This window comes from Mustela lutreola, chromosome 4 (assembly GCF_030435805.1).
Source record: "Mustela lutreola isolate mMusLut2 chromosome 4, mMusLut2.pri, whole genome shotgun sequence".
Lineage (NCBI taxonomy): Eukaryota > Metazoa > Chordata > Mammalia > Carnivora > Mustelidae > Mustela > Mustela lutreola.
This window is the reverse complement of record NC_081293.1, coordinates 161,264,706-161,287,767: the sequence shown is the minus strand read 5'-3', so window position 1 is coordinate 161,287,767 and position 23,062 is coordinate 161,264,706. Positions and strand designations below refer to the sequence as shown.

General features: G+C 41.8%; 1 protein-coding gene across 3 annotated transcripts in view; it reads left to right on the top strand.

Annotated features, from left to right (window-relative positions):
• Positions 1-23,062, top strand: part of AOAH (acyloxyacyl hydrolase) — a 160,316-nt gene that overhangs the window by 102,105 nt on the left and 35,149 nt on the right. For all 3 annotated transcript variants that reach the window (XM_059171560.1, XM_059171559.1, XM_059171558.1), the window contains one exon: positions 9,799-9,881. In XM_059171560.1, the coding sequence (XP_059027543.1) occupies positions 9,799-9,881 (83 nt within the window). The remainder of the gene's footprint in view (positions 1-9,798; positions 9,882-23,062) is intronic.

The following is a 23,062-nucleotide window of genomic DNA, read 5'->3' as shown; positions in this document are numbered from 1 at the left end:
AGGCTTGACTTTGTTCTGTAGCCCCAGCACACACGCATACCACCCCCACATTACGGGACGTCATAGGAGGTGCTCAATAAAAGAATTACTGAATACATTCATAACGATATCACTTTACATTTGTAGATTGCTTTCCAATCTACGAGGCTCTTTCCCTTGCATTTTCTCAGATTGCCTAAATCAAATCAGATTTGCAGGAATTAACATTTCTGAAAAAAATGCTAGGGATGAAGGAGGAGGAATAGAAACAGCATGAATCGAATCTCCAGCTGCATGATGTGATCACGTAAAAATAAATCAGCATAATGTAAGCCCTCGGACTTCTGAGTGTGTTCCAGAATAAATATTCTGCAAGAGATTAGTGCAATCAATTAAAATATTAAAATAACCACACAATCAACAAGTTGGAAATAGTGAACTTCAAGTAAAATACTGATTCAGTAGCCAGGTAGAGGGAATAGAACAAATGAGAGAGAGATCTGCTACAAGTGAATTTGGCCAATTATAGATGAGTCAAGCCTCATTGTAAAGTTTTGTCCAGAACGATAAATTGTGCAGTCTAAATTGATCAAAGCAAAGGAAAAACCTCCAAATTTCTCTAACAGGATTCCTATAACCAACCGAACCTGAAATTTTAGGCCATCTCCATGCTCACATACAGATAGAAATAATTCATCAGTATTCTCCAAACACTGTTCCAGGAAGGTCTAGTTCCACAAGCTGTCACATACATTTTTCACAAGATTCCTGGGTTAACTAAGTTTTGGAGATGCCGTTTTGAACAAGGAGAAATACATTTATCCAGTATAAGACTAATAAGAGCTTTGATAAGGCAAAAATACTTTGCATATCTCCAAGGTTTAATATGGAACAGTTCCTAAATTCATTTACATACTTGACCACAGAACTATGTAGAATCTCTCTCTCTTCCTCCTTCCCTCTCTCTCTCCTTCCCTGTGTGTCTGTATGTATATTTTATGAGAAAGATACATCTCAAGAAAGTAGTGTTTCACAGCATCTTTTGAGAAAGGCTGTTTAGATTATTAAAACAATCTTTTGTGCATCACAAGTGATCTTTTTACTTTTATAAGCGCCCACACCTTCTATCTCTCAGTTTTATCATAGTTTAATGTTTATGCTGATGCAGTGGCCTAGAATCAAATCTGAGACCAAACATGCCAGGAGGGAAACAGTTATCATTGCTCCAAGCTCTGAAAAGGACAGAGGGAAGAATCTTAGTGGGAGGTTAACTTAACAGGTAAGAAGCCTTGTCTGAGTACAGCGGCTCATGAATTATTGAACACAAGGCCCATGAAGTCTATTTCCCTGTATTATTTGCTGCTCCAAATTCTAAATCTATCATTCTGTCTGACTAATCTTTTCATGTCTGAACTCCTCGGACCTCCTCTCTAGCCCTTCTCACCCCTGCACACACCCCTGCATAATTAGCCCATTGCCGGTCTCTCTGAATACACAACGAGTCGAATTCTGCACATTTAGTTCTCTCTGAGGCTGAAATCTTGGTTGTTCCATGATGTGGTGAATTAGACGTTACACAGGGATCTAGTATCAAAGAACTAAAAGGAATTCTGAAAGTTCTTTAATCTGTCTCCCTGGTCCCATGCTGGTCTGACTTCCACCCACATCAGAAAGAAAACCATCCACCCTTTTCTTAAAATTCCTAGCAATAACAGCCCTTGCATAAAGCTGTTCCAGTCTCTAAATTATTCAGTTTTATCCTACTTCACTCCCCTGCCCTAACCGTTCACATCAGATGTTACCTCTTTTCTCTCACAGACCCTGCTGCTAGTCTACCACACCTGGTCTTTTTTGTGTGTCTTTTTCTCTATGATGCAACTTAATTACACTATTATTGCTTGCATAATATCACACTTGTTCTATCCCCAAACCCTCTGAAATGCTAAGTCTATCGGGACTTCTTCTCTCCAAGAAGGTTCCACTTTGACTCAATATAGGAGGTGATGATTTTGTTTAGTTTTAAAATCAACCCCTTTCATTCGTCTGTATCATGCTTGAGGTTTATTCTTGGTTTTATTCTTTGTTTTGTTTTTCTCCATTTCTTGATAGTGAAATGGTATGGGGTGGTGGGTTACTGGAAGGCTCTCAGAGAAAGGGTTTTTTGTCTGCTCCCTGAACCCATGTTGGGGAGAGCAGCCAATAGACATTCTGTGTGAGATTTACCTATTTTGAATTTTGGTGTTAGAAATCGAAAGCTGGGGGCACCTGGGTGGCTCAGCAGGTTAAAGCCTCTGCCTGCAGCTCAGGTCATGATCCCAGGGTCCTGGGATCGAGCCCCACATTGGGCTCTCTGCTCAGTGATGAGCCTGCTTCCCTTCCTCTCTCTGCCTGCCTCTCTGCCTACTTGTGATCTCTGCCTGTCAAATAAATAAATAAAATCTTTTAAATAAATAAATAGAAGAAATCGAAAGCTGATAGTGTGTCCTCATATGAAACTCCCTGCAGTAAACAGATCTGGTCAAAGTGGGACTTCAACATGGCCTGCTTCCAAGCCAGCCCTGGAGGTTGAGGACACCAGCATCTTAGGCACTGGGGCAAGTGGAAGGCAGAGAACCTTCAAGTACTTCACGTACTTCTCCTTTGCATCCCTCAAACTATACTGTTACCTCTTCTACCAGCCCACTGGACTTGGTTTTAATATACAACAGAGGGAAAAGGGAGAAATGAAAGGTCACACTGAGAAACCTGAGTCCAAGTAGGGTTGGGGAGCCCGAGAAGTAGGGATTTGAAACCAGAGAGGTCATCAGGGTTAAGCTTACTATCCACAGTATCCTTGGTTTCTCCTATGAATTCAAATCCAACTGACCTTGTATACAGATGACTTTCCATCAAGCATTCTTCTCAGTTTGTTAGCATCTCAAAAATACTGTGCTATAGGCTTCACAAAATATCGTATTGATTTTTCTGTCTTCTCTGGATTCTTGAGCACTCCATGAGAAATTCAACCCTAGAATTTACAAGACAGATTATGTATTCGAGGTGGGATGAAAGAAAACATTATCTTTGATGATGTGAAATGTTTTCTAGTGCCTATCCAAATCCTTGATCTCAAAATTCTATGTACTATTTCTGGTCAGAAATGTTAATGAAACTATTCACCGGTTGGCAAAGATTTTGTATTCTTATAAAGAAAGATGCAACTAACTGTATCTATAATATTAATATCCACGCTCATCCATGAGCAGGTCATGAGCCAAACAGTATTTTGGTACATAAATTCCATTTTTAGAATTATCAAAAATACATTTATGGCTAAATATTAGTAACAATTACTTTCCCAAAGGAAAGTAACCCCTCTTTATTGACCGTGAAATTATTTTAGCATTGAACTCAGATCTAATGTCCATTTCCCATCTGCTTTTTCAAAATATAATAAAATAGTCAAGGCAGACAGCGTAAATGATGCAGAGTATAAAGTATTCATTTCAGGCTTCTGGGTAAGATAGCAGATTGAACAAAGCATTTACTTCTCTCCCTTGAGAAACCCCACTAAAATGACAGTAAATGATTTGGTCTACAAGGACAAAGAGAACAGGAAGAGTCATCGCTACAAAATGTTGGAAGCCAGAAAGCAGGCCAGAAGGTAAATGACCTAGATGACTCAGAAAGCTGCATCCCAAGCCAGTAGAAAGGAATGTCAAGAAGCAAACCAGTTTACGCTGCAGCCCCCCAAAGACTTGGCGATTAACCACATATGGCAGCTCTAGAAATGGAGGCGAGGGTAAAAACAAGTGTCAGTTGAAAGATTGCTGAAGAATCAGTTAGATACTTCGACCCTTGCCCGACTTTACACAGGTGGGCAGCTGCCTCCCCTTACTCTGGTATAAGACTAGAGGTTTATTATTCTCTGGAGATGCTAAAATCAAAGGCTTCTGGGTTGAGGGACACCAGACATAAGGGAGGAGAGGAGCCCAGTAAAGTACATGCATGCTGAATGCAGAGAACCAGCCCCAGAGTGCTGGCAAGCCAGCTGAAGACCAGAAGATCCTTCCCAGGGGAAATCTGCACATCCCAGGGAGGAAGGTTCCAGACACAGGCAACAGGGGTTCCCTGAGAAAGTCGGCCCATGCTACGGTGAGGACCATGGTCAACAAGTCACACCCAGAGGTCCATTTTCCATTCAGTTTTTATATTTTCAACGAGTTTCCACTTTTAAATACAAGCCAACAAACATTCCAGGATCATCAGACATCTGAGGGAAACCTTGAATGTGAATGACAACACAAAAAGAGAAAAGGCAACTTCAAGAAAACAAACTATTGCTCTATTTTCTAAGAAAATGTTTTTCTTAGATTCTAATTGATATCCTATTTACAAAAATTAACTAGAATTAATATCTTCAAAAATGTAAAGAGGTTTCATTCATATAATAAGGTTATGCTAAAACTAAAATATTCAAAGAACAAAAAAGGTCACTTGGAAATTATGCTAATAACATCAGTTAACTTCCATAAAGGGATTGAAAGATAAATTTAAGAATATCCTTCAGAAAAAGATACAGAAAATGGGGCTGAAAAACTAGGAAAATCAGAAGACCAGAACCCAACTGACCCAATATGCAAATAATTGGGGTTCTAAGCAAAAGAAGTAAGGAAGAAATCATCAATGAAGTAATTCAAGAACATCTCTGAGAACTGACAGACATGAGTCCGGGTTGAAAAGGTCCATTAGTGGGATGCCTGGGTGGCTCAGTTGGTTGGGCGGCTGCCTTTGGCTCGGGTCATGATGCCAGCATCCTGGGTTGAGTCCCACATCGGGCTCCTTGCTCAGCGGGGAGCCTGCTTCTCCCTCTGCCTCTGCCTGCCATTCTGTCTGCCTGTGCTCGCTCTCTCTCCCTCTCTCTCTCTGATAAATAAATAAAATCTTTTAAAAAAAAAAAAAAAGAAAAGAAAAAATCCGTTAGTGACTACACTGTGAATGGAAATAGAGCCATGCCAAGCCTGTCATCACAACATTTTAGAACTCTTGGAACAGAGGAGGCTGAAAGCTACCATGGGCTTTTAAAGGATCAAGGCACAGAAAAGCTTCAGACAACAACACTAGGAGGCTAGGAGCCAACGCACTGATTCCTTCAAACTTCTAAGGGAAAATGATTTTAACCTAGAATTCTATAACCATCTGTTCTGGTTATCTATTATTGTGTAACAAAGTACTCCAGACTTTCATAGCTTAAACAACAACCATTTTAATTATATCTCTCAGTTTAGGGTATCAGGAATTCAGGAAAATTTTGGCTGCCCAATTCTAACTCTCCATGTGACATTGACCATAGTCACTCAATGGTATTCACCTAGTGGCTGGATTAGAGGGTCCAAGATGGCTTCACTTATATAACTGGTGCCTGGGAAAAAGGAGTTAGAAGACTTGGTTTAGCTGCATCCCTCTTTCTTTCCAGATAGGGCCTTTTTTTTTTTTAAATAGACTTTAATTTTTGAACAATTTTAGGTTTACAGAAAAATTGAGCAGAAAATACAGCATTCCTATATACTCTCTCATCTCTTCAATTTCCCTTGTTATTGACATCTGGAATAAGTGTGGTACATTTGTTTTCAATGAAGAGCCAATATTTACATATTGTTCTTAACTAAAGTCCATTAGTTTACCTAAGGGTTTATACTTGATGTAGAACCTTCCATGGGTTTTGAGAAATGCATAATGCCATGTGTCTACCATTACAATTCTACATAAATGAGTTTCATTGACTCCCTTCCCCCCAAAAACCCCTGCACTCCACTTGTTAATCCCTTCTCTCTCTCCCCAAATCCTTGGAAACCACTAATCTTTTATAGTTTCCATGGCTTTTCCTTTTCCAGAGTGTCACGTGGCTGGAATCATATAGAATATAGCCTTTTCATATTGGCTTCTTTCACTCAGCAATATGTATTTAAGGTTCTACCATGTCTTTTCATGTGATAGCTCTTTTCTTTTTACTACTGAATAATAGTCCACTGTATGGACATACCACAATTTGTTTACCCATTCACCCTTTGAAAGATATTTTGGCTACTTCCATTGTAGGGTTTTTTACATGGTATCTCCAGCAGGATAGTCAGGCTTTTTACATGGTGGATCAGAGCTTCAGTAGACCATAGTTGCCAGCTATCTTAAAAACGAGGCCATTACTGACATAGGATCACTTCTACTATACCCTGTTTGTCAAAAAGTCACATAACAGCCAAGATTTAAGGGTAAGGGTGTCAAAGATAATGAGGCCATCTCTAATCTACCACACCAGCCAAGGAGAGACAAACTCTGACGGTCCAGGAGGCTTATTTCCATCTTCCTATTGATGGCTTAACAAGAAGCTGATTTATCATGTTTGGGATTCCTCCTACTTAACAAAACAATCGCCTATACCATAAATCTGTTATTGTTACATAATGGCTTATAAACACCAAAAACTTTTTTCCCTAAAAATATGTAGGGCGTCCTAGATGTGTCTAGTCTAGCTATGCCCTATCTGAAACACCTTTCTATTAGGTAATGAAAGTTCAGGGACCAAGGAAACACTGATACTTCTCTACTTGAAGTTTTTCCCCAACAAGCCTTATTAACCATATTTATGTTTATATTAATGATGTAAGCTGTATTTCTGGGCCTACCTTATTCCTCAGCAAATGAAAAAATAGAAACTTTTTAGATATACAAATGATTTTTAAAAAGTTACTTCTCCCACATGCTTCAAAAGTTACTTAAAAACATTCTCCATCAAAAAAATAAAATAAAAGAGGTGCCTGGGTGGTTCAGTGGGTTAAAGCCTCTGCCTTTGGCTTGGGTCATGATCCCAGAGTCCTGAGATCGAGCCCCACATTGGGCTCTCTGCTCAGCAGGGAGCCTGCTTCCTCCTCCCTCTCTCTCTCTCTCTCTCTCTCTCTCTGCCTGCCTCTCTGCCTACGTCTGATCTCTATCAAATAATTTTTTTTTAATTTTTAATAAAATTTAAAAAAAATAAATAGAAATTGGGGCACCTAGGCGGCTCAGCGGGTTAAGCCTCTGCCTTCAGCTCAGGTCATGATCTCAGGGTCCTGGGATTGAGCCCCACATCGGGCTCTCTGCTCAGCAAAGCTCTCTCTCTGCCTGCTGCTCTGCTACTTGTGATCTCTCTCTCTGTCAAATAAATAAAAATCTTTAAAAATAAACAAATAAATAAACATGTCTTCTAGAAAATAGATCTGCTAAGTAAAGAGAATTCCCAGGATATCCACTGAGCACAAGGGTGAGAGGGTAGCAAGTCCAGAGCAATCAGGTCAAGAGATTTCCACAAGACAAAAATAAATAAGCTCTCTGATAAAGCATATTGATAGGGTACCAAACAACTGTAAAAGATTTGAGAATAAATTGATGACAAATACTTAGAAAATTAGGCAAAGAAACAGAAGGCTGCTATTAACTCCAGGGATATAAAAGAATTTGGAAGGGAAGAGAAAGCATTCATAGATCAATTGTGAATAGCTAACTCCTCCTCTTGATGGTGGAAAGTAAATAAGGCCAAAGACTACAAATTGGACTTGAAGGTATGTTATTTAGAGATAAGAAAGGAAATGCTCAGGGACTCAGTCAGTTAAGGCTGAAATTAGTTGTCTCTGGGAATGGAGAAATGAGGAAGGGAGGGTAGTATGGGTTTGCTCTTTATCTCTACAAGCCTTGTAGACATCAAGAGTTCAACTGTCTTGGTTCACATTCACCTTTCCAGTGAAGCTTGTTCCAACCACTCTAACCCTGTTTCTGCTGCCTCCCTTTTTTTTTTTTTTTTTTTTTTTTTTTTTTTTTTTTTTTTTCCCCATAGCACTTAGCATCTTCTAGCATCCTCTCTTCTTTTTCATTGAGGATGCTTAGTGGTTTTTCTTTTCCTGATAGAATGTCAGCAATACAGGGCAGGGATCTTTGTCTTCCTCATTTACCAATACAACCCAGGTGCCTGCAGGAGTGCCTGGAACATAGTAGGGCTCATTAAACATCACTCAAGTAATACTAATTTGACTTTTTAAAACTATGTGCATAGGTAGGTTTGATTTTTGAAAATAAAATAAATCATTCACCTCAAAACTCCACCACAAAGCAAAAATCCCATACTTAAAATATTGCTCAGACATCATGCTCTTCTATCAAAAAATATTATCATTAGTTTTCTCAGACTTCAAAAAGACATTTTCAGTGCATGCCAAGTGCCCAAGCCTCATACATGCTTACCTTTCTGAAGCACTAAGACAGCTGGCAGGCACTCTAATACAGTAAGTGAGACTCATGTAACACAAGTAAATGGTGATTTATGTAAGGTCATGAGATATGAAGTTATTGTGATGAAGAGAAGATACAATACATTTGCAGAGTAATCAAATACTTCTGAGTTTAATTATTATTCATTAGTCTATACCTGGTCTTGTTTCAAAAAAGATTTTACAGAAGCCTATAAAAGCATAAAGAACATAACATTAAGTTACATTTAAATTAAATTTAAGGCTTGGCAAAAGAAGATAGAAAATCAAAGATGGGACCAAGAGAAGCCAAGAAAATGATTTAAAGTATGTGCCCAGTTGTAACCTGATACTGGTCACAAATTTGTCTCTAAACTGTGTCCATTAGTAGTAGATTCAGCTACAAGTATCCAAGAGACTCCACATGTAGGTGGTTAAAATAAGATCATACTTGAGTTTATTTCTTTCACACGTAAAATTTCAGAGATGTGTAGTCCGGTTCTGGTATGGGATGTCAACTCCCCTGGTCCTCAAGAATCCAGGGTCCTTCCAGCTCACCCCTCTGCCTTCCCAATGTAGAAGTCACCCCCGCTGTCCAAGATCACAGCTTTTTACCTATTCTGGGCAGCAAAATGGAGAAAGAGGACAAAGAAGCAGCAAAGGTCACTTGGCAATTGTTTCCTAAGAAATATTCCCAGAAATTGGATACTTTTACCTCATTGTCCAGAAATGAGTGAAGTGGCCACTTGTGGCTGCGAGAGAAGCTGGGTAAAGCAGTTGTCATGTGGCATCCTCATTCTCTACTAAAACTTCTGTTAAAATAGATGAAGGGGAGGGATGGATCTGAAGATCAGCAAGAGTGTCTGCCACAGCTTCACAGCAATCAAAAGAAGAAAGTGTATAAGGTCAGGTTCAAAATCACTGAACAATGTATAGAATTGTTGAATCACTGTATTGCACACCTGAAACTAATAAACACTGTCTATTTACTACTGAATTAAAATTTTAAACTTAATAAAATTATTTAAAAAACGCATTTTATAAAGGTGACCAATTGCTCAAGAAATTTATAGCAGCTCTTGGTAAAAAGTTTAGAAAGGGATGACTCTGCATATGGAGTTGTTTAAACAAAATCACATTTTTAGCCACCCATTAACTGAACTCTATGATGATCTAGAAACTCAACTTTGAAAAAGTTCATTCTGCATATTTGGGTTTGTTTGGTTTCTTTTATTAGTTAAATAATTATTGAGGTTTGTGGACATGACAAAAGCCTGAAATTTAAAAAAAAAAAAAAAAAAAAAGAAGGGGATGATTCTGGAGGTCTTCACAAAAAGAATTTAATCTTACTACATTGATGCAACCCATTTTATAGGATTGCTTCTTGTAACAGCTCAGTAATGTACTGACAGTTTAGAGAAAAACATGTCTGCAAAAATTTGTTTTTTCTGAGTTCATTTGAACCACCCATTTTGGAAAATCATAACAAAATCCCGGTTTTTTTTTTTTAACTTCATCATGTGACTGTCCTGGTATTAATTATGCACATATATATTTGTTTCAGAATTAAAGAAAACTCTGTTTACCTTCGATTACGGAAAAGAAACCACTGCAATCACAGAGACTACCAGAATATTTCAAGAAATGGTATGTAACTTTCCACTTAAGCCTTTAGCAGTGTGCCTTTAATGATTGATTTTGTTTCATAAGTGTCACAAAAGCTGAGCGTTAGATGACCAGAACCACATAATAAAATGAGTAGTCTCCTTTCTACAGAAGGGCCCTGGGATTTGAGCATCTTACCCACAGCAGAGGAGAATAAGAACAAGATGAGATCAATCCTTCCCCAGCCAGGTTCTGGAAAGGCCAAGGTGCAGGGCATTCAAAGCTCAGGAGGTAGAACTTCAGCAAACCTTAGAAGAATAAGGGCTGAGCAAAATCAAAATGATTACAAAGGCTCTGCCTCTCCCTCTGTGCAAAGTCTCCCACATTTCTACTGGGGTTGGCACTTTAAGAAAAATGGCTAAGTGATTGTGGCTGAAATCTCCAAAGTCATTAAGGAAAGGAATGTGTTTTCAGAGTGTCGTGGACACTTACAGGTCTCCATCAGCTTCCCATGTTTCACAGGATATCAGTGTCCTCTGGGCTTGCTTCTTACCTGCGTGGTTCTCAGCCCCCACCTTGGACCCAGAGGTAGTCCATTGCCACAGGATTTCAGTGAAACCCCTGATTGAGAGACCAATGTCTGGTTCATGCCAAATGAATTGCCAAGTAACGTTTCAGGCCACGTAATGCAGACATGGCAGACACTTAGGGTGTGCGTTGCCACTCCATCTCCCTAGGATGTTACTAATCAACCTTGGCACTCTTGTCTGCTACACCCAGATTCTGCCTCAGCAATTCACACAGCACAGCACGTCTGACAATCATCATCAACAGATTATACTTGGCACAGGGAGTTAGGCCTATTTGCCATCCTGTGCCATCTCTAATTAACAAGAGTGCTAAGGCATTTTCCAAGCAGTTCAAGCTTTAACTAAATATATGACCTGCAAGGAATTTATGTCTTATAATAAATGTTCAGCACAGAATAAATGTTCTACTATTCTAAGAACAATATAAGTTTTCTTACTAATAAAATAATAGCTGCTATTTATTGCTCTCTTACCAAGTGTTAAAAATACTTTATGTGTAATATTTCAGCTGATTTTTTTTTCAATAAACTGTAAGGCAAGTATTACTATATTTCTTCAGTTCTAAGATACCACTGATAATAATAGCTCTGGGAAGTGTTAAGGGAGGAAAAAGCAAGGAGGAATTACAACATACACTTTGATTGAAGCACTCAACCTCCTATCAAACGTGTTAAAATGTATTTCTCAGAATTGAGGGATTATCAGGACACCCACACTGTTACAGCTGAGAGAACAGAGACATACCGAGACCAAGAACCTTGCCTGGGATCACAAACAAAGTTGTAGGGCTGGAATTTGTAGCTAGCTTGTCTTACTACAATCAGGTACTCCAGTCACTGGTCTGGGATCTGCAGTGATCTACAGAAACAGATTGGCCTCACCTCTCTGCAGATGAACATATCAGACAATGTAGTGGAAAGTTCGAATTGAACCTGGCTACAGATCATCACAGATACAAAGTGAACTGCAGCCCTTATACTTTCTCTTTTCCTTCAGTGAGATAATCTAACAGCCCCAGTGCTATCAAAAGCTCTCTGTCAACGTAGACTGTAAAAAACAAAGAACAAAAATGCCTGAGTTGAATATCATACAACGCTAGAAAATGAAGGTTCAGAGTCTATATATGTATTTATTTAGAAAGACAAAACACTGCAAAAAAAAAAAAAAAATCAGGATATAAAGTTGGACGGTATAGCTTAATTTCTAAAATATTCTATATTTCTTAAAATAAAAGGAGAAACTAGATGTACATAAAATCTATAGAAAATAGACCAAAATCATGATGTTTGCTAAATTATGGATGATCACTCTTTTTTTTAAATTTTCTGTTTTCTGAAGATTTTATTTTGACATAGAAATAACCTTTAAAAAAATAGCCTAGAAAGAAACAGTGTAGCAACATTGAAGGGTTTGCCCAAGATCCCATAGCTGAGGGTGTCAAGTAGGGGTGAGAAGAAGCAATAGGATTCTGGGGAAACACAGACTCTAAGCTGCTTTCTCCCTGTGCCTAGGACACCAGCATTTCCCTCCCGCACACGACCCAGACATGTCAACTCAACATTACTTTCTACCCACAACGCATACAGAGATCTTTTGTAAAATCAAAAAGACCAAACGAAGATACTGCAAAAAGTACAAAGTACAATTTGTAGTAGACGTTTCTCCCTTTTGCGGTATGCCGCGTTGACAGCCTTCCTTTAACATTCAGATCATGGAGATAAAAACGGGAAAGGAGATGGGAGGGAAGCCTAATCATGAAAAAGCATGCATGTCAGAACGGGATCAAAAACCTATGCCGTCTGTCAGACATGCTTCTAATGAGTAGGTGCGGGAGAATGGGGCGGAGGGGAGGTGGGGGAATGAGATCCTTCCTCCTTTTTAAATTTGCAATTCTTAGAAATAATTAGAATGTGTACCTCGTCTAGTGTAACTTCTTCGAAGATGCTTCTTGACTCGTTTTCTAAGGCTGTAATTCTAAGAAGGTTTTTATTGCTATTGTCGCTGTCGTTTTAGTTTCTCATAATTACTCATAATTTAACATTCTGGTTTTATTTGCAGCCCTTCTTCCTATTTGCTGTTGCTTTTCCTCACTGTGGGCTTTCTCTCGATATTATGCAGTGTGTACCCTGACTAGCTGTGCCAAGTTATTTCAATTACTCCCTAAGGTGTTTATTGGATATAGGAAGAGTCAGCCTTCTCTGCCCTGCATATTTATGGCTACACTGACGTTTCAGAACCAGTAAAAAGAGGGGCGGGTGGAGAGAGACAGGAAGGAGAAAGAGAAGAAAGAGTTGAATAGAATATTAAAGACTTTCTTAAAAACTGTACAGTAAAAATTAAAGAAACAGCTCTTATTTTCCTCTTGGTGTTTATACACAAGACCTGGAAAACGTGTATAGATTCCTCTGCTGTGAACTGCTGATCCAGTGGTTGCCAGGGATGATAAAGCGTTTGTTTGTTTGTTTGTTTGTTTGTTTTTAAGATTGATTTATTTAACAGAGAGAGATCACAAGTAGGCAGAGAGGCAGGCAGAGAGAGAGTGGGAAGCAGGCTCCCTGCTGAGCAGAAAGCCCGATGTGGGGCTCCATCCCAGGACCCTGAGACCATGACCTGAGCTGAAGGCAGAGCCTTAACCCACTGAGCCACCCAGGTGCCCCTGATGAAGTGTTTTAAAATGTAAAGTGTCAAAGTCGTGTTTAAGTTGGGTACCAATTCTCCAGCACCAGGGTTAGGCACAGCAAGCTTCCTGCTAACAGCGGCTCCTATAGCTTCCGGCTTTCCCCAAGGTTCCCAAGTGGAGGGACCCATGTAGTGAAGGGGAAAAGGGTCAAAAACCCTCGTAGCTGGCTGGTTCCACACACAAAGTCATCTCACGACTCAGAGATGCAAAGCGAGGCCCAGAGAACAGACCACAGAGGTTTCTGCAACTTGTTACTTCATAAAATCGTCTCCTTGCCATGTAAACTGGTAGACTGGTTTTGAATGTAGGTGCTGGAATGGGTGTGTGACTAGGATAAATGTTTTAATTTCTCGGGCCTGCCTCTGCATCTATAAAATGGGGGTCATGGTTCGATGAACACAACTGTCAGTAGTGACCCGGGCTATCATCCTGGGTTGCGTAGATGAAAAGCTAGCTCCAGTAGGCCACCTACCCCCTATTTTGCTGGAGGAAAGGCTGCACCCAAAGTCAGTCTGATTATGGGGTTCCAGGAACAAACCCTGCCTTGTAAGTTTTCCCCTTCTCCAATAAAGCCAATTTTTAAACTACATCACATGACATTGTGGAATTCATCACAAACCCCAGATGGGGCCTACTTTGTACAGTAGGGATGATAACAGGCCATACCTGAACTTTACAGGGCTATTATAAAGTTGAATGGGAAAATGCAGTATTCCCTCAGTGTCCATCATCATTGCTTACTCCCCTTACCACCTGTCCTGTTATTTCCTCAGCAATTTTAAAAAATCAGTCACTTTTTCAATGTAAAGGGTTTCTTTAAAAAACTAAGTAGATTTGAAAACAAAAATACATTTAGAATACACATGTCTGTAATGGGAAGGCCTGTTAACTCCCAGAATGCAAGAACAGAAAGAAGGGTCACCTAGGGTCGGGTCTCCAGGCCCCTTGGGACAGCAGTGGGCAGGGAGGTAACAGGAACAGGGAAGGGGCAGCTGGCTGGACCTGGAAAAAGAGAGCTCCCTCTGGAAGGAAAATCTGGGCCAAGGATAGGAGTGAGAAAGATGAAGCCTGGTAAATAGCGGGTCTGAGATGACCGAGAGGAGCTGGGGCCAGAGCCAAAGGAGAAATGGGTGGACCACAAGGGAGCCCTGGGGAATGGGAGCTAGGTGCGGCCTAGGTGGCTGGTGAGGCGATCGTGGACCCCAAAACTACCTCCTGTACCCATGCTGCATGTCCTACTTTTGAGGGTCTTGGCAGTGGGCCTCAGGGCCTCATGCTCAGTGAAGGCTCAATGAACGCTATTTATTCAGCCCTCACTGGCCCTGCCTGATGTCCCTGCCCCCACGTTCACACATCCAGCAGAGCCAACCTCCTGCCTCATCGCACTAGCCCTTTGTCGTGGCCTCTGCTCTCCCCCCTTTACTTGGCTTATAGCTGACTTTCTTGCTTCAAGTCTGACTCCCCAGTGTGACAGTGAGCAGGAGCCCCAGGGGAACCACATTTGTACTCCTGGCATTGAGGTCAGGCTCTGCCGTGCATAGTAGGGACTTGCCAACCCGACACACACTTTCTTTTAAGCCCAAATACCTTTCAGGAGTTATGTTCGGCCTTTGAAGAGAGGAAAAGCACACACAGTAATCCTTTGCCAACCTGAATACCTCCACGGTGGACAAAAACCACCGTTGGCAGGATTACACTTCATTTTTAAAATAAAGGGTAGAAGAAAAACAAATGTTAAAGGGGTATTCAATATGTATTTTTAAGTAAATAGAAATTCACGAGTCACCCACTTCTAAAATAAACAAGACTCATCTGCTTTAAAAGGCAAGCAGATCACAGCCCTAGAGCCCCCACAGCCTGCAGCCCACAGCCTACCAGGGAGGCCACTCTGACCGACTGGTTAGGGGCCTCCAAGGGACACTTCACTAGCTTGGGATGTCCTTTTCTCTGGCAGCTTCCTCTTTCTGTCTTTGCAGGTGTAGCAAAACCTTAGTGTAAACACCACTTTCGAGTTGTTTTGTTTTCAGAAAGTCAGAAGTGCTCACAGGAATATTTTTCTCCAGGCCCAATCTCCTACGTGGTGTGGGGCCACACCTTTGTGCACACCCAGGCGCTCACTCACTCACAGGGAGTAGGAGCAGGGGACTAGCTGGAAGTGTATGGGTAAGAAACACGGAGGATTCTAACATGTGGCCAAAGCGCATGTGTTCTAGCCTCACCTCCCCTACCCTGCCTCAATCCTTTGGCTGCAAGCCAGATGTGAGTTGGATCCCTCCACTTCTCCCCATGGTGCCCCACTCCAAGAATTTCTTGCCGATCCCCTTCTTCAAGCTTGCGTTAAACCTTCTAGAGAATGGGAGAGAATCTAGCAGACTGGAGAACTAGAGACAAGGGACAACATTCAGGGCAGCAGATGGAATTTATACTCAGGCCATCTCCATGATCAAGGGCTGGGAAGGCTAAGTGGGAGTTGGGGGTGGGTGGTGCGAAGAGGTGGAGGAGATTCTTCAGCAGATTGAGGAAGGGGGTCCTGGAGCAGAAGTGGAGGGAGGGGAGAGGCGGGAAGAGGAGAGCAGGGAACTGCGTGTCCATGATGCTAGCAGTTCAGCCCTGGGCCCTCCCCTGACGGCTGTTCAGCTGTCGCTTCTCCACATCACTGCTCTGAGATTACCAGCAAAGAAAATCACCTTATTCGTGTACCGCAGGACAGTACCACTCATTCCTGTTGCTCTCCAGTGAAAAGTTGGGGGGAGAAGGGAGCCCTAAATTCATCTCCACGCCTTCGTTGTCTCTGCTGATATTTCTGAGCACCGGTCGCCCTAACGGACACAGAAGATAAAAAGATTACCTATTAATGCATACGAGACCACCTTCAAGCCCTGATCTATCCCTGGATGGCTCCAGAGCTTCAGGGAATCGTGCCCCATTCTGGGCCTCAGTTTCCCTGGTGTCAAATAAAGGGCTTCAACCAGATAATCTCAATGTTCATCCAGCTCTATGACTCTGAAATTCTAAATCAGAGCTTTTATATAAAAATCCAATTTTTATTTCTCTCCAAAAATCAGCAACCCTGGCAACACAGCCACACTCCTGCCTGGCGAGAGTCCATTGGAGCTGAGTGGTGGCCTCCCCCTCCAGTGGACTACAGGTTTAGCTACCCGGCGCCTGTGGCTGTTTGAACCTTCGTCCCCCTCCCCTTAATTCTAAGGGGCCAGGAGCTACTCAAGGAAAAGTAGAACTAAGACTTGGAAGCACAACAAATCAGAAGGTGCCAAAGTGGGGAAGAGCTCCTGCAAGGTGACCAGGCTGAGAAGCAGGAGGAAAGAAGACATCTCTGGGGGATGTTCTAACAAGGCTGGACATGGAGGAGCCATCCATCCTGCTGCTGGATGTGCCAGAAAGGAGTGTCCTTCCTCAACAAGCAGAAGAACTGTGGAAGGAGTGTGCCCGGGGCACAGAAACACCACACATGAGTCAGGCCTTCCTCTGAGCCAGAAAGAAAACACCAATGTCCTCTCAGGCCCTTGGCAGCTAATCATGTGTTCCACTGGGACTACAGTCCAGGACCATTGGCCAGGGCTCGAGTCTCCAGAACCATCCGTTAGCACGATGGGTGGATGCTTTTGGAGAGTTGTGTGAGGTTGCTAGTGCTATTATTACTTTTATAGGTTTTAGCTATTAAGTCCTGCCTGCTGACTTAGTTCAGATGGCTTTAACAAAAAACCCCCAGAGACTGAGCAGCTTATAAACAACGGAAATGCATTTCTGACAGTGTCAGAGGTTGGAAATCCGAGAGCATAACGCCAGCAGGCCTGGGTCCTGGGTGGGAGCCCGCTCACGGCTTGTGAACTGTGGACTTCCGGTCGCCTCCACTTGTGACGCGGCAGAAAGGAAGCACACCAGCTCTCCCCCTCTTCTGAAAGGGCACCAGTTCTACTCATGAGAACTCTATCCTTCGGACCTCTCTCAAAGAGAGAGAGGGCCTTTTCCTCTCAAAGGCCCCACTTCCAAAGACCTTCAAAATGGGGGTTAGATTTCAAAATGAATTTTGGAGGAACACAAATATTCAGTTCATTAAAGGTACCTTCTCTTCTCTTACCCAGACACTATCCTAGTATTTACATATTCTATCCCCATTTAATCCACCAACAGCCCTATTTTACAGGTGAAGACACTGGGGCTTGGATAGACTTGATAACTTAGGTAATTAATAGTCCATCAACTTGTCAATGGTAGAGCTCAAGCCTGGGTCTGAATTATCCCAGCCCTGTCAGAGCATGTCTGTCCCTGCTTCCAGCTACACCATGCTGTCCCCCTTTCAGAGTCTGGCCTCTAAAGCCAGCATCTTTACTACATTTCTACTATCTTCACTTCACTGTCTAGAACAACTAACACCAGCCCTGGAGAGGTAGGCGATCACAATTAGATACCCCGACCCAGCATTCTGTGCCGGTGTCCTCTCTTTATCACAAGTGGTCCTCTTTGAAAAGGATAGACAAGGAAAAAGGTAAAAGAATGATGAAGAAACAAACTATAAATGAGTATTAACCAAGGCTTTGCTGAATTTGGTCATATACACAAGAACTTATTTTCATCACACTATATCCCGCCTCGTGATCTCTGTTCTCCAACAAAATTTGTACCTGTTTTTTATACCTGTAACTGGCTAACTGAGCATCTGGTATTGTGTTCTTGACAAAAATGCATAACCTGAATTTAATCAGGAGGAAACATAAGACAAACTCAAATTCGAAGGGCATGCTATAAAATAAATGGTTAGTACCCTTCAAAAGTGTCAAGGTCAAAAAACACCAAAGAATTAGTGCAGATTAAAGAAGACTAAACTGACACGAAACTGAAGGTAGTATGTGATCCTGAGTTGGTCCGACACAGAAAGCGTTGGGTCTGAGTTGGGCTGACCCACCAGTGGGACAATCTGAATAGGTCTATAGATGAGGCAGTAGGCTTGTGCCAGTGGGAAGTTCCCGAGTTTGATCACAGCACTGTGATTGTGAGAGATGGTCCCATTAGGGAATTTGGGTAAAGAGAAGGTGAAAATCCTTTGTTCTGTTTTGGCAACTTTTTGTAAATTATTTCAATCTTTGTAAATTATTTTCAACTTTCTGGAAATGATCTCAAAATGAAAATTTTCAGGCAGTTTTTTAAAAGCTACAGAGTACTGGAAAGAAGCAAAGAAGTTACCCTCCCAAGTACAAGTAGGCCTTCAGGAAAGTATTTAGTGAACCCAACTCCTGGGTCATATTTTTGGTCTCAACCCAAAATGTCGAGAGGAGATGACAGAAATTATTTATAACAAGACAACTAGGACATTTCTATTTGGGAGCCACGATCCAGTGTGCTCACAGCAACAAAGCCCGATTTTAATACCAATTTTTGAGATGCTTTGATCTAAAAGATAAATGCAGGTAGGCTCAGTGCCCGCAGGTATCAAAACTTGCCATTTCTCCTAAGGTCCAAACGCATCTCCAAGATACATTGTTATATTATAACAGAAATTTTTGAAAGAAAAACATTTCAATCTGACACATTTTCTATAGAAGAACACATTTCCCTCCTTTTAATTAGGGGGATTTATTCCCTTTTTTAATATTTTCAAGGCTTTCAGTCTCCAAGAATTATTAAACAATGGAGACATTGTGATCTGAGTGGAGCAATTTCTTAGGATTTATCTCTGCAGCCTTTCCTAAGGCTTCTCCTTGTCCCAGGCAGCTCATACAGTCTGAGGCAGAACACCTGACCATGATCATAACGTGAAGAATGTGAGCTTTCCATTCTTCTGTTAGGTCAAGATTTCCATCCTGTACCTTTTTAGTCTGCACACTTACCAATGGCAAATACAGAAGCAAATATCTTCTACTATTTTATGTCATTGTCAATGGCAAGTGTTCCTGAAGTCCTAGGGGGTCTCCTTTCTAGATCCCTTTTGTTTAGGGTTTGAGATAAGGGACATTGGGGTGGGGAGGGGAGCTCGCTGCTACTTGTGTTGGTAACTTACATGAACTTGCTGGGTTTTTTATCAGCTCCCAATCTTGCTGGGATGTGCCTTTACCTTTGGTCTTCCCTTTTACTTCCCTTTTTCTCATTTTCCACTCGATTTTGCTTCCACCACTCCTTCTGTATCCTCTCCAGTATTGTAATAGCTGCTAGAAATAGAAAGATGAAGCGGACAAAGTCCCTGCCTTCAAGGAGAGCATAAAAGAGGCAAAAATAAGGCGGAAGGGACAAATAAGGGAACCACTATGGTTCTTGTTAAATGACACTAAAAGAGAGGTAGATTGAAGTCTGAGGAATTAGTTGGAGGTGGCAGGCATTTACCTCTGCTTGGAGAAGGACAGGAAAACCTCACTAATGAGGTACATTTGAGCAGAGTGTCCTGCAGAAAAAAAAAATTAGGAAACCAAAAAACAGAGGGAGATGGTGACTCGGTGCAAAGAGGCTCCAAGGGCAAAATAATCTTTGGGAAAGAGGAGGAGAGAAGTTCAGAGGGGCTGAAGGATGTTTGTGAAGTTGTGTCAAGTTCTGAGACTAGGAGTCAGGTGAGAGCCATGCTGGGAAGGCTGTTACTTTCTTTTAAAAATATGTGTTTGGGGAATCATTTATCTAGTTTGTCACAGAAATTCAGAACCACACTTGTGAATTTGAAAGCATTTTCAGTAGTAGAAATACCATCAGAAACTGTCACAACAAACAATTATTAAGTGCCTACTATTTTGAGCTCAAGGTCAGTGTATTAGTCTGAATGTTCCTACTTATCTCAAGAAAACAACTTTAGAGAAATGAAGGAGTTTAAATTTCTTATGGCTGATTTTTTAAGCCAGATTTATACAATCCATACTCTTCAAAATGCTTCCTCAATTATAAAAATAGCCAAATCTCCATTATTTAAAATCTGATGAAAGTTAAAAAGCATTATTAGATTTTCTTTAGGTCTGTGTATAACAACACATTTTCCATGAACATTTTGTACTCTCTATAGTGCTTTTTAGGTTTCTGGTTCTGGGTACAGTAGAGTAAGTACACACTACCCAGTCTGGCCCACGGAATACCACTGTGAAACGTGGTCAGAAAATATGGAACAGGTACTGGAGAGCTGTGAAAAGTAAATAGTAGCAGGTCAATTGAAGAAGAAAACCAGAATTACGAGTACCACCAAACTGACAGTGAGGTTAGCATTTTGTTGTCCTCTGATATCTCCCAACCTAGACACAAGGCTGTCTGATCTGTCTCAGTGGTTACTAATGTCTGGTTTTTTTTTTTAAGATTTTATTTATTTATTTGACAGACAGAGATCACAAATAGGCAGAGAGGCAGGCAGAGAGAGAGAGAGAGAGAGGGAAGCAGGCTTCCTGCGGAGCAGAGAGCCCGATGCGGGGCTCGATTCCAGGACCCTGAGATCATGACCCGAACCGAAGGCAGCAGCCCAAACCACTGAGCCACCCAGGCGCCCCACTAATGTCTGTTTTTAAACTGGCATCTGGAACGAATCACTGCTTACTAGCTGTAGAACCTTGACCACGTCTCTTTCCACCTCTGGGTCTCCTCTGTAAAGTGGGCTGCCTGATCACTTGCTCTTGGAGGTCCCACCCAATGTGGATGCTCCAAGACTTCACAGATGACCTCTAAGGAGCACCAAGAGGCAGAGTTAGGAAGGTAATGAGGCTGCAGTTGAAGGACCAACCCCAGCCCCAATCCTGGTGACCATTTGAGTTTGTAAAATTTGCCAACTTAAAATAGTTAACCACAATTGGTTAAGACCCTTGTCTCCTTCCACTGTGGCTTCCCTTTAGGTCAGTCCTCATTTTCATGTTTTGTGTCCTTTTCCTTAAAGAGGGTCCCCAGATTATATAAGCTTCAGAGCTTGAAACCTGGATCTGCCCCCATCCTATTCAGATACCTATAACCAAGATGGCATTCAGCTAGGAATTCTGATGTAAGAATCCACAGGTATTTTATTGGAAATTCATTAACAGGTTCTTGTCTTAGAAATTCAAGAAAGGAAACACCTACTTCTCTTTAAGTACACAGCTTCACATGACTTCTTCAGGGCTTCTCAGAACCTTACTACCTTATGGTCATTGTCTGTTTCATGACTATAAGCTTCACAAGAGTAGGGACCATGTCTTTTCTATTTGCTGATGTGTTCCTGGCATCGTTTGCAATGCCTGGCCCAAAGTACTCCAAACATGATCAAGGTAATGCATTAGTTTATGAAGACCTGTTATACTTAAATATACCTTATCTTTTTCCATGAGGAATTTGAGACTGAGCACTCCTATTCTGGGCCAGGCACAAAAAGTCGCAAGCTCATCTAGAAAACCATTGAAAGTATGTTACCAATTGATTTGCATGTCTAAGGTATGAAGCACTTGCTGCTGTGGTAAACACTGATCTAGCAGGGGAAGTGTAAGCTGAAATTTATTTAGGAAGGAGAGCCAGTGCTGAGAGAATATGAAACCCTTCTTCTCTTCTGGCAATGCACTATTCCTCACTTAAAAGGCACTGAATGAACCACAATTTTGATTTTGATGGCCAAAAAAGACCCCCTTCTTCCCATAACTGTGGACAGATAGATTCTCCCTTGGGCCACCTTGATGAATAAATCAAATGCCCCTCTTTTGTAGTCACATCTTTTCTACTTCTCTGAACTAGAATGGTAGAGGCCAGACTATGGGCCTCTCAGGGGTGGTGGCGGTTCTTCAAATGCCCCCCTTGTTTTGCTACATCCCACAGGCTAGCAACTGCCTGTGTCTCCTGCTCACATCTTCCAGGTAGGTCCAGCTGCTCAGTATTTTCTACAATAGCAGCAGCAAAATCCACAGTTGAGAAGTCTCCACCCAGGAGCAGAAAGACGATAGAGCTCAGGAGGGAGAGAGACAGCAAATGTTGATGGGGCTTCAAAAGAGTAGAGAATGACAGCGAGAGGGAACTAAGAAGAAAAAGTGGTATGGGAATTACCTAAACTAATTACATAATCTCATCAAAGGAAGATTCCCAAAAGGAAATGGAAATTGTGGAAGGCGCAACAACTCTAGAGCACAGAGAATTCTGTGCTTATAATATAAATATTCAGCAGAAGAAAAAATCAGCATTTGGGTAGAGATCTCTCGTTGAGCGATTGTTTGTGATGGCCGTTTCTAAACTCACCGCACCCAGTGGCGACTGCTCCTGCCTTCCTTGTCCGTTGCAGCCAAGGGATGTGGGTGGTGTGGGCAGGGGAGGGGGCTGCTTATGTGGCAAGCCATTACAGGTTCTCATTTTGATTTCCCTCAAGCTCTGTGGGTGCTCTGCCCCTCAAATTCCCAGCTGTACTCTGGATAATGAGGAAAATTATTGGCCTGACCTGGTCCTTTAATTTTTTTCCCACTCATATTTTGAGCTTTCATTAGTTTTCATTTCTCATTAAGAGAAAAATCAAAGAGTGAGAATTAAACACCTCTTGATTGTTATCCTACTGAAAATGGGAAGTTGAGAATTGTGGGGCAGGAACTGAATGAAAGGCCCAGCCGAGATGACTGAGTCCCCAAAGGGCACGTCAGAAGGCATTGGCTGTGCTCCTCCCCCTTGAGAACAGTAGGGAGCCATCTAACACCCAGGAATGCTTGGAGTCTCTACATTCAGGACTCAGAGTTTTAAAAATCTGGCACATTCTCTGAGCAGAGAGCAGAGGCTGAAATCACATTGGGCTTTCCTCTTTTTAAGTATTGCCTTTGGGTTCCCATTAAACCTTACCCCTGCAGATGCCGCTCCTCAGGTATAGAGGCTGTGTCCAGCCCATCTGTAAATTTCATACAGGCACATGGCAGTATGTCAGGCATGTGGCAGGTTCGGCGATTGAATGGAGAGAGTGAATGAGCGCATGCGTGCTGAGATGAGCTGACTGCTCTTCATTTCTGTGTTTGCGTGCATACTGAATATGCCCCGCCTCGCTGCGT